The sequence below is a fragment of the Bos indicus x Bos taurus genome, chromosome 23 (genome assembly GCF_003369695.1).
Source record: "Bos indicus x Bos taurus breed Angus x Brahman F1 hybrid chromosome 23, Bos_hybrid_MaternalHap_v2.0, whole genome shotgun sequence".
NCBI lineage: Eukaryota > Metazoa > Chordata > Mammalia > Artiodactyla > Bovidae > Bos > Bos indicus x Bos taurus.
The window spans coordinates 5,669,816-5,682,619 of record NC_040098.1 but is presented as its reverse complement, the minus strand read 5'-3'; the positions used below and the strand labels follow the sequence as shown (position 1 = coordinate 5,682,619).

At 37.5% G+C, this 12,804-nt stretch overlaps 1 protein-coding gene across 1 annotated transcript in view; it reads right to left on the bottom strand.

The window, feature by feature from the left end:
* Positions 1–844: 844 nt before the first annotated feature.
* The window catches only part of BMP5 (bone morphogenetic protein 5), a 145,185-nt gene continuing 133,225 nt past the window's right edge, over positions 845–12,804 (bottom strand). The window contains exons 5-7 of the mRNA XM_027524820.1: positions 8,897–8,973; positions 6,916–7,026; positions 845–2,860 (exon numbers count right to left, since the gene is read on the bottom strand). Of these exons, the coding sequence (XP_027380621.1) occupies positions 2,711–2,860; positions 6,916–7,026; positions 8,897–8,973 (338 nt within the window). The 3' untranslated portion in view covers positions 845–2,710. The remainder of the gene's footprint in view (positions 2,861–6,915; positions 7,027–8,896; positions 8,974–12,804) is intronic.

Genomic DNA, 12,804 nt, shown 5'->3' with positions numbered 1-12,804 from the left:
TATATGCTTCATCAACAAAGGCATCTTCACTTGTAACTTTGAAAAGCACCAGGCCCCTCCCCCAAAAGAAAGAACACAGAAAAGCAGGTAATCTGAGAGCCAGATTGCATGATCGACCGCACAACTGACTGAATTGTTATGAGACAGTGACTTGTGTTTGGGAATGAGGATTTCTTCTGCCTTGAGTGAAGCTACACTATAAGCTACCTATTTATTGTAAATGTCTTGAGAGATGACATTTGCAGGCTATATAGTTGCCCCTAGATGCTGGTTTAGATTCAACACTGGTGATACAGGAATTATTAAATGACAGTTCTTTACTTGAGAAAAAAAATGTTTTTGCATTTTCTTTTCTGTGTGTGTTTTGCTCTTCAATACAGACAAACTTATTTTTGCCTTAGTTTTAAAAACCATGAGTATTTGTCATTTTTGCCCTTCTAGTATCAAAAATGATTAGGACCACTTTACAAAGCAGAAAAATTAGAAACATACCAACAGAAAAGTCAATGCATAACTAGCCAAAAAGACCTGAGTAGTTTGGATCCTGTTAAAACAGACCAAATTATTCTGATTTCTTGTAATAGTTTGAGTATTCAAAGTAATACTAAGCATTTTCTCTAACAGTTATTTGAAAATAAAGTGACTGACCATATGCGCAGATATTATATATATATATATATGCATACATATTTTGAGAAAATATAAAAATACTCATGCTAAATATCTCCCTTCTTAAATGAAAGAGAATAAATAAGGTCAATTCCCACCCTAATCATTTATTTTTTTGCTATTTAAAAATTTTCCGTATTGTTGGAACAGATTAAGAAAATATTTAACTCATGGATGGTTTCTTTGCTCATTTAATAGTGAGTTACTTATCAACAACACAAAAACTAGTTTTGGCGATTAAAATCATGTAATCCACAAACATTTTAGATCTGATATGCTTAGAGTCTCATTTAGGACATACTTATATTTTGTATCCCTCTTAAAAAAATAAAAAGCCAAATCAAGAACCACAATAGAAACTAGCATCACAAGTTTAATATATTTTAAAACATAGAAATATATTTAAACAGCACATTTAAAGAATAATATAATAGACTTTCATTTCTTATTCTTATAATGGTATACCATTAATTCAAAAATATATTACTTAATGTACCCCCAATAGAGTTATTATCAAGTTTACTTTAAGATAATCTGTATTTTAAAACAACATTGCAATATTCCTGAATCATGAACAAACCCATAACATTTTTAAGCTATTTTTGATACAAGTTTTACTTAAAAAGTCCAAAAGGGTGATTAATAAATGATGCTTTATGAGTATTTTAGATGAACTGTAAATAATCCTAGCTGTGGAGCCCACATAAATAGCAACTTATGCACTAAATGTCATTCTTCCAAAAGTCAGTGGGTTAAAGACAAGCCTTAAAAGGCAGAGAGAGAAACAGAGAGAGAAAATAAATTAATTTCAGAGGGAAGAACACACAGGCACATACACGCAACAGAACCTTCCCACTTGGAATTATTTGTGCTTGGAGGAAGGTTTACAAAATCCCCCTCCAAAATAAGGTTTTCAATGAGCTCATTCTCCAAGATATGAAAAATGGATTTCAGCTGTTCTTTCGAAATGGCAATTCTGTCAAAGCCATTCTGGGATTTGGGGTAATTTCCTCCAGTTGAGTTTCAGTGCTTTTACCCTAAATAAAATCCCTTGCATCACATCAATCAGCAAACTCAGTTATAAAAGAGAGCTACAGAAAGCGGCTCTGTCGGTCGCTTTGCTCGGGTATATTTTATGCATGCAGTGACTCTCATCTGTGGGGAGGGGAGGGGAGCACGTGTAAATGTTTCTTTATTTTGGACTGTTTTTAAATCTAAAAAAAAAAAACAAAACACTGCAGTAGTAGTGTTCTAGATAATAGGCAGACATGATTTATTTGAGGTAAGAAGGTTGTACTACGCTTTTTTAGTGTTAACTTGGAAAATTATGGACACAGGCTCAAGTCTGTCTCCACAGAATTCCTGAAGCTTTGAGCTCTTTGCAAAATCTACAACCGGTGAGCCAAGAAGGAACGCTTTCCTACAGCTAAACCAATTCTGTTCAAGCAAACAGTTACAACAATTACGTGCAATCTTTCAGCTTCTGTGTTCTGCTCCCGTTTATTTACTCAAATCGAGCTCAACATTTCACTTTATCTAATGAAGCAGAAACTCTCAAAGAAAAATTGTGTTCCTCCAAGCATTTTTTTTGGGGGCTGGTTATTTTTTTAAGTTTCATTCTAAATATCAATAAATATCCTATCAGTTTACATTGGCACAGCATAACCAAATGCATTCAGCTTCCTTTAACAATACTTAACAGTCAAAGGAGTTCTGTCTAATTTCAGAAAATCGTATAAAAATTACATTAAAAATATTGAATTGAATTGGACTCAGCATATCCTATTAAAAATTAGACTGGGCAATTTTTTGCATAATGAAGTGAGCTAAAATACATTTTACTGCAAAGGCATCCACAAAAGAGAATATATACCTTTAAATAAATAAAAGTGACTATATACATGCTCTTGTACATAGGTTACAGAGATGAAATGAGCCAGACTAATTTTATTAAATTCCCCTTTTATCCGAAAGGATATTTTTTATTGTAGTCATAAACCTCCATACAGATCTTTTTTCTTATTACCATTATTATGCACTATTAGTGGCAACCACACGAACGCACGACCATATTTCTGTACTTTTTCAAAATGACATTGGAGCTGTCATCAAAGTACAACACAGAGATGGCATTTAGTTTGGTTGGCGCGCAGCAAGGCTTTGGTACGTGGTCAGGAAACATCAGGTGAACCTGGTTGGGTGGGAGGAAGAAAAGGTTTTACTTTTTAAGAAATAAAATAGATGTTTTGTCTGCAGTTTTAAGGTGACATTCTTGTTTTATCACTGACGATCAGGCACTCTCTTAAGTTACCTCCCTCTCCTCTATTTTTGCTCCATGGTGAGGTGAGCTGGGAGCTGGTAGTGAAGGATGTGTATCCTTAAGTATTAACACCTAGACTCGACCCACTGGTTCTAATTACATGTTGGGGCTTTGAAAAACATTCTACCAAGGAAGGAAAACTCTCTCTATGGAATATTCAGTGGAAATTTTCCTGGAGGAAAGAACATGGTAACTAGGACTGGGCTGCTTTTAGTTAAAACGGCCACTTCTAGGTACTTCATGAGAAACACGTAAGTTACGAATGCAAAATCCACAAAGCCACAGCACTCGACTGTAGAAAGATCTGGATCTAAGAATTATTCGTAAAAGGATAACTAAACAATAAATCAACGCATTTTTAACAATAAAATTAAAAGCATGCAAATTCTGCATTTCCTTTGATAAAGGAAGCATAAAAATCACAGCAAAATAAACTCCAGGTAAAAATCCAATACTTGCTTTAAAGCAATGATTTCAACTCTTCTCCCCATAATGTTTTACCAGATTGGCCAGAGTTTAACATCCTTTGACTTGCTTTCTCCCCTAGACAAGTGCCCAAAATCAAGCTAAGTTCAATCAGAAGAAAGAAGCCTAGATATGTTACAACTTGAATATACATCCCTACCTCTCCCCCTACAAAGCCTGAAAAGGTAGCTGAAACATGGACAGTGAAATGCTTAAGTAAAGGATTTGTTCTCATTTTCTGCAAACTGGCACGTTTACCTCTGATCTTCAACAATCAAAGAAGGAGCCAGAACTCAGTTCCCCCTTTCCACCCGCCTACCCCGGCCCTTCCCCCAGAGGAGTTTATGGGAAGTCCCACTGCAGAGTCCTCGGGGATCGACAAAGAGAAAATACAGCTCTTAGAATCTTGGCTGCAAACCCTCCTGGCTGAAATGATATAGGAGTCCTGCCTATGGACAGACATGGCAGGAAAAATGAGGTGATCCGACACGGACGTGAAATTTCCTAAGACCTCACAAAGCTGCAAGCTGGATGGTTCTCCAAATTTCAGAGGCAGCCTGAAGCCCTCCTTGGCTTTATCCTCCTCAACCCCCTCACCCGTGATGGATGGATAACCCCCTGCTTCAAGGATCACCTCACCCAGCCATTGTTCTGAAAAAAAATGAGATTGTTCTTCCATCATGTCTCAAACGTGTTCGCCACAAACCTGCTTTCCTTTAACAACAAATGTGCCTGTGTTCTTGTTTCATGTCCGTCACAAAATAAACAGAATGCACAATGCCAGGAAAAAAAAAAAAAACAGAAACACCGAACTTCCCATGTTCCCTTCAAGTTCTGTGATGACTTATGCTCCACATCCCAGGACAGCGATACAGACGAGGGGCCTGTTCCAAGTCCGTGTCAGCGATTTAAAAAATGTTTGTTTTTAGACGCTGCCTTCTAGACTACAGTCCTAAAAGCTGACAGTATGTAATTATATATTTATTTTTAAGAAAAGAAAAAAAAAGAGAGAGATAGGGGTATTTGACAGAGGTTTTTCAATAATTCAGCTTTGCAGAGCCTGAGCGAACTTGGATGTGTTAGATGCATATCTAAGGAAACAGCGAAAGTTCTCTGAGTCATTGAAATGACAGTACAAAAGCTTAATTTCTGGGAAATTAAGTGGCATTTCTCTATAAATAGTGGCTGTTCATCTGTGACCCTACAGATGGACAGTGAGGAGGGCTCTTCCTCTAAGGCATGAAATGGAAGCATCCTTCTCTCTGCAACGGGCTTTCAGCTGATAGAAGGCTGGACCCCCAGACATTCATCTTACTGGAGGACATCTGAATATAACAACTTTTCTTATGCTGCATACCTGCTCTCCCTGCCCCAACACTGATACCATATATCAGGACGCGCTTATAGGGCTTCCCTCATGGTTCAGTGGTTAAGAATCAACCTGCCAAAGCAAGGGACAGGGATTCAATCCCTGGTCTGGGAAGATTCCACATGCCAAGGGTACCTAAGCCTGCACACTGCAACTGCTAAAGTCCATGCACGTACAACCTACGCTCTGCAACAAGAGAAGCCACCAGAATGAGAAGCCTGAGCACCGCAGCTAGAGAGCAGCCCTTACTTGATGCAACTAGAGAAAACCCAACTGCAGCAGTGCACACCCAGGGCAGGCAAAAAAAAAAAAAAACTAAATAAAATTTGTTAAAGAAGTGCTTATTTTTATGGATAGCATAAAAACATATCATAGACATAGCATGGACATATCAAAACTTAAAATACCCCCAGGAATTGACTCTATACTTGCATATGGGAGGCTCATTGGTCAAAAATCAACAAAAAGAAGAATATTTCTATGGCATTGGCAACACAAAGCAAGCATGAAAGAAAATGCTGGTTGAAATTTAGACTCCATTTCTTCACTTTAGACAGTGAAATAAGAGCTGTAGCAACCTAAGGTTTTCTTTCAATTTATATAAATTTTGCAATCAAGGAAGAAATAATAGTTTCTCCCCACACCTATAAGTTTGCTGAGTATGATATATTAAAGAAATTTAGGGTGTAAAAATCAGTGTTAGGGAAGGATAGACATGAGCAAATGTTTTCCATTCATTATTAAAAAGCAACTTGATAATTTTACATGATTGTATTCTGAAATAAATCTCTTCAAACTTGGGGGAGAAAAGAATATTTATAAGTGACTACCTTTCAAAATACATATTTGTTTTAGTTCTCTGCTTCCACTCTACTCCAAGGTTATTTCCAAAGTCTTTAACAAAATCTATGTTCTAGTTGCCACAGAGGTGCATCTCTGTGGTCTAGCTATCCGCTAGTGCCTCTGAGGTCAGTAAGATGCCAACAAAACGTCAAGTCAAGGATTTCATCTGTCAAGGTGTATACACCATTCTTATTCAGAAGGGAACTGGGATGTTATTTCCATCAACTTTAACTTTTCAATAAATTTCAAAAGAAGATAACTTTCTGAAGAGTCAACTCTTCACACATTCTAATAGCTGCTCTTTCTGTTGGTCATAAATAAGCTTCACCCACAAAGATAGATTTTTTTTTCTACAGCTCCTGCTCTCCTACTGTTATCTACCAAATAACTCTATTCCCATCAGTGTCTTGATTCCAAAATTATTTGTTCTCTTCCTTCTGTCCTGATTACTTATAGTTGAAATGCTCCTGTGAACCCAATTTTGATGTGGGGTCACATCACACAGCCTAAGCATCTTCTAGAACCTCTTCCTCGTCTGCCAGAGGCCGCTCCCCCATCACATTAAAAGGTACGGATGTTGGAGTCGGACTCTCAAGGGTTTTCCTGAGCTCATTAGATAAGTACAATCACTGAGAGACCATGAGATTAACATTTCATTATCTCCTTCATAAAAATTAGCCTACATTAGTAGAGATTAAATCACTGTTACATTCCTAAGTATGGGAGGGAAGAAATGAAGATTAATTTCCACCTTAATGATTATAAATGAAAAAGATATCAAAAAAAAGGAAACAAATCTACTTGTATTCTACACTGAAGAGCTTCCATGATACCAAAGTATGTTATGGAACATTCTTAAACAAGGAGTTTAAAAGCCATCAGATGAAATTCAGCACAGCTATTATTCAAAGTTTTTGTAATGACTGCTAATGAATGGTTAGGTTAGAAACAGCCCCTGCGTGGTTAATCATATTGTCTACTGAAGAAATCAGTGCAAAATACCATTTTGTGTGATTGCTCCAATTTTCCTTGCTGAATCTTTCCTCATTTTGGAATTAGGATTTTTCTTTAGAGCAGCCTGAATTTCCTGACTATATCCACATTTCTTACTCTGGCACAATTTTTACATTAGGAGTTTGAGAAGAGAAGAAAATGCATTTTTAACTCCAAATAGATGCTTTTCTTTAAAGTAACTTTATAAGAAGCTTGCATCATAAACCACTTTCTATTCTACCAAAAGAAAACTTACCAGAGTCTGAACTATGGCATGATTGGTGGCATTCATATGGGCATTGAGTGGAAAAGAACATTCTCCATCACAATAAAATGCAGCATATCCTTCTGGTGCTATAATCCAGTCCTAAAAATGCACGAAAGCAGAAGAAATAATATCACCAACATAAAAGCACAGAAAAACAATTCTTACAGAATACTTAAATAGAATTAATATAATTCAATATAATATAATATTAAATTAAATACTCTGGATTGGTTTCTCTTTTTGGTCCAACAATTATTCTAATAAGACAGGCTCCCCCAAAGCCTTTAATTTATGATTAAGCTAAAGTTTACAACAAAAGTATAAATATTTTCACAAGGAATTGTCCTCTGTAATTTCTCCCAGAGGTCACTACATAAGATATTCCTAGCCTGTATTAGCCCATATATTCATGAATAAAGCTGCAATCATGAAATAGCGTTCTAAATATTGTTTAAACAGGAAATGATGAACTCTGCAAAGTTCAACTGAACCAGAAAGGAAAAGAAGAATAACTTAATTGAGATAATTCTCATTACTTCTTAATAACTCAGTCCTGCTTTAGAAGCTTGACAACCTCTTAAGGCGCTAAGATTTGTTCCTTGTCCTGTTTTTCTTTCCAATCATGTGTCAACTTTATAGTCTCTTCAGAAGAAATGAGTTGGAGAAAAATCCTAAGCATTGTATACAAAAGATTTTAGGAAGCTAAAACATTGGCACTTCAGATGGTGGCCCTGATTTTTTTTTTCCAGAGATATAAAACTTGTCACTGATGTAAAATTATTGAACAATTAATGTTGAAGGTTTATCATAAAGTTGAAAATGCTCACATGTGACTATCACTTCTCAATATAATAGCTTCTATTCTGAGGATCCATTGTAATGGAATAATCTAACAATTTAATTTAAACTCTTTTGGCATATGAAAATTACTGTGGTTAAATCTTCCTCCTCACTGTTTGTGAAGCTTATGTAAAACACAGCAATATGATTTCTAAGTAAAAGAAAAAATTTTTTCTCTACGTCTAACTTACCACAGACAGAGTCAAGGATTCTACTTCCTATACCAATAATTTGTGACTGTAGGAGGCAAATGGAAATTGCTTGAGTTAATCTGAAAAATGGGAACTAAAATGGAAATTTGGGTATATTTAAACAACAGGGCTTCTTTTTTTTCACTTTCTAAGGTTGCATTTGTTCTTCAGCATAATTTTTTTTACCATAATCTCTATTAATTATGTTTCAATAGTGAAAGGATAATGCAGAAATAAAAATGATGTGCATAATCCTTATATGGAACAGACAATGTCAAAAATAATTGGTATGTTCATTGCAGCACTGTTTACAATAGCCAAGACATAGAAGCAATCTGAATGTCCATTGACAGATGAATGGATAAAGAAGATGTGGTACATATATACAGTGGAACAGTACTCAGCCAGAAGAAGAAACAGAATTGGGTCATTTGCAGTGATGTGGATGGACCAGAGTTTGTTATACAGAGTGAAGTCAGAAAGAAAAACAAATATCTATATACAGAATCTAGAAAGATGGTCCAGATGCGCCTGTTCCTGAGGATAGCAATAGAGACACAGATGCAGGGAAAGGGTGCGTGAACCCAGCAGGGGAAGGAGAGGGTGGGACGAATTGAGAGAGCAGCACAGCCATATGTTCACACCATCTGTAGAACAGGGAGTGAGTGGGGCTCAGCTCGGTGCTCCGTGATGACCCAGAGGGTGAGACTGGGGGCAGGTGGGAAGGAGGGCAAGGGGAGGGGATACAGGTACACAGATAACTGATCCACGTTATTTTAACAGCAGACAACACTGTAAAGCAATGATACTCCAATAAAAAATAAAATAAATTATAAAAAATAACTGGCTGCTGTATAGGAAAGATTACAAAGATTAAAAGAGATTTAGGATTGATACAAAGCAGAAAAGAAGCAACCAATTTGACCGACCATTCTTACCTGCCATCCCAGATCCCGGAAACTCACATAGAGTTCATGCTTTTTACAGGCTTGTTTTTGTTCACTGGTGTTATAATCTGAAGGCGAAAATCAGATTGTCAACAAATGGCAGTCTATCGGGTATATTAATATTTCTTTTGTGAGGTCACTTATAAAGTCAAAAGGAATCTGTATTTGAAGTTGTAGAACATGAGTTTGAATCTCAAAGCGAAAGCCGCTTACTAACTATGTGAACTTCAAGCAAGTCACTTGTGCTGAGTTTCTGCTTCTGTAAAATGCAGACCTTGAGGGGTCCGGACAAGGATCAGGTTGGGTCCTTTGTGTTATGACAACAGTAGCCTGATACCTGCCACTCAGTGAGTGCTCATTCATTAACTAACTCAAACCGCAGTTGTGCTTACTATACTTAAGCATATAAAATATTCAAACACTATGTTTTGTATTCTTTCACAAGGCAGGCACTGGGAAAGTACCAACTGGGATGTTCCAGAGTACATGTTATCTTAATATGTATCTTAAACTCAGGATCCCCAAAGTGGAGCTGCTGATTGCCCCCCACCCCCAGACCAATTTCACCTGCAGATGACTGCGAGCAACTTCCCAGGCAAAACAAACACTGTAGTCAAAACATACTCTGGCCTCTCACCTCCACAACCAATCTGTCAGGAAATCCTTACTCATTTTACCTTCATTTGAAACTCAGCCACCCTCACCAGCTCCATGACTGGCTCTGGTCCACGCTGCTATCCTCTCTTTCCTGAATCACTGCCACATGCTCACTGCTATTCCTCCTGCTCTGCACTGTCCCCATCCCATCAACGCAGCCAAGTGGACCAAGCGTCACGCTCCAGCATAAAGTCTCACAGTGGTTCCTGCATCATCAAGGCTCCCAAGGTTCTACGTGATCCAGCCCCATCACCCTCTGGCCCATTTGCTCTCCTTCACTCTACTCCAAACAGCCTCTGTGCTGTTTTGCACACAGGTCTGCTTTCTCTCACCTTAGTTCCTTTACTCTCAACAACCACACCCTTCCCTGCAATGCTCTTCCCCTGAATATCTACTTAGCCAATGCTCAGAGCTTCCTCAGCTCTTAAGCATCATCTTGTCAACAGAGCCTTCACTGACTCCCCTGTTTCATATCCTAACCCCTGCTCTCATATTTCTCACCCCTCCTGCTCTGATTTTTTTTTCCATTTTGCTTACCATCCCTTAATATGTTACACCACTTACTCGTTCACCATGTACACCATTTCTTGTCTGTTTCTTCCCTCTAGAATAGAGTGTCAGCTCTCTAGGGGTAAATATCTTGCCTGGCTCCATTTGGTTCACTGATACCCCAAATGTCAGAAACAGGGCCTGGCACACAGTAGATACTAAATAATTAGGAACTGAAGAATGGATGCTTCAGAATGTTCCAGGAATGGCTTGAAGCAAAGGAAATACATGCTTTCCGTAACTTATTTTGGAATATAATCTGAAAAATCCATAACCTTTGATAATTGTTGAAAAAAATTAAGAATTCCACTTGCATCTGGAATAAAGTAAAATACAAAAGAAAAACAGACCATTACAGAAAATGTCTAGTCATGCTTTATAACGGAACCCATTTTAATTATTTCCAATGCAAAAAAAAAATGAAAGAGGAAAAAATTTAGGGTGATGGGAACTGCGAAATAATTTATTTTTAAAGAAGACAGCTAATGTTTTCTTCTAGGAATAAATGCTACTTTCATCTGACAGTTGTCTCTGGCAAATCAACATAGAAGTTTGCTATAAAGAGCAGCCTGTCGTAAGGTGTCACCTTCCAGTTTAATTATCCTCAACCTCTAATGAAAATGAAGTCACATCAAAGATCTAAAAGACCTGTCTTTTTTTTTTTTCCCCTAATTTTATTTTATTTTTAAACTTTACATAATTGTATTAGTTTTGCCAAATATCAAAATGAATCCGCCACAGGTATACATGTGTTCCCCATCCCGAACCCTCCTCCCTCCTCCCTCCCCATACCATCCCTCTGGGCCGTCCCAGTGCACCAGCCCCAAGCATCCAGCATCATGCATCGAACCTGGACTGGCAACTCGTTTCCCACATGATACTTTACATGTTTCATTGCCATTCTCCCAAATCTTCCCACCCTCTCCCTCTCCCACAGAGTCCATAAGACTGTTCTATACATCAGTGTCTCTTTTGCTGTCTCGTACACAGGGTTATTGTTATCATCTTTCTAAATTCCATATATATGCGTTAGTATACTGTATTGGTGTTTTTCCTTCTGGCTTACTTCACTCTGTATAATAGGCTCCAGTTTCATCCACCTCATTAGAACTGATTCAAATGTATTCTTTTTAATGGCTGAGTAATACTCCATTGTGTATATGTACCACTGCTTTCTTATCCATTCATCTGCTGATGGACATCTAGGTTGCTTCCATGTCTTGGCTATTATAAACAGTCCTGCGATGAACATTGGGGTACACGTGTCTCTTTCCCTTCTGGTTTTCTCAGTGTGTATGCCCAGCAGTGGGGTTGCTGGATCATAAGGCAGTTCTATTTCCAGTTTTTTAAGGAATCTCCACACTGTTCTCCATAGTGGCTGTACTAGTTTGCATTCCCACCAACAGTGTAAGAGGGTTCCCTTTTCTCCACACCCTCTCCAGCATTTATTATTTGTAGACTTTTGGATCGCAGCCATTCTGACTGGTGTGAAATGGTACCTCATAGTGGTTTTGATTTGCATTTCTCTGATAATGAGTGATGTTGAGCATCTTTTCATGTGTTTGTTAGCCATCTGTATGTCTTTTTTGGAGAAATGTCTATTTAGTTCTTTGGCCCATTTTTTGATTGGGTCGTTTATTTTTCTGGAGTTGAGCTGTAGGAGTTGCTTGTATATTTTTGAGATTAGTTGTTTGTCGGTTGCTTCATTTGCTATTATTTTCTCCCATTCTGAAGGCTGTCTTTTCACCTTACTAATAGTTTCCTTTGATGTGCAGAAGCTTTTAAGGTTAATTAGGTCCCATTTGTTTATTTTTGCTTTTATTTCCAATATTCTGGGAGGTGGGTCATAGAGGATCCTGCTGTGATGTATGTCGGAGAGTGTTTTGCCTATGTTCTCCTCTAGGAGTTTTATAGTTTCTGGTCTTACGTTGAGATCTAAAAGACCTGTCTTAACAGATCCTGTCATCTGCCTTTCATAGTGACATCAGCTAATTATTTAATTAATGTGAGTCTAGCAAAGAAGGTAATGGTTAAATCTGAATGCAGAAATCCTTTTACTTCTAGACCAGTGTTATTCCTATGTGTGACTACCTTCATTAAACCATGTAAAACAGAGAGCCAGTAGGAATTTGCTGTGACTCAGGGAGCTCAAACCAGAGCTCTGTGACAACCTAGAGGGGTGGGATGGGGTGGGGTGGGAACAAGGTTCAGGAGGGAGTGGACATATGTGTACCTATGGCTGATTCATGTTGATGTATGGCAGAAACCAATACAATATTGTAAAACAGTTATCCTTCAATTAAAAATAAATTTTAAAAAATTCCTATCATAAAAACACATCAGTCAAACAAAACATAGAAAACTCGAGCAAGGAAACTCTGACACTTTGTTCATGCATGCATACAATCATTCATGCACTAACTACATTTAGTAAGCACCTACATGCCAACACTGAGCACAGGAGAATGAATACAACTTCTGTCCTTAAGATGCTCGCTGTTTTATTAACAATAAACTAAAAGATCTGAAAACAATAAATATATAGATAATGACAGAAAATGGAGGAAACTGAGCATTTAGCACTCCTCTTCTTTGGGTAAACTTTTAATTGAAATAGCAAAAAAAGTTAACTTTGCCCAAGCAATGAAGCAGCATAAAGTACAATAAGTATAATACCATGAAATGGATAAGTT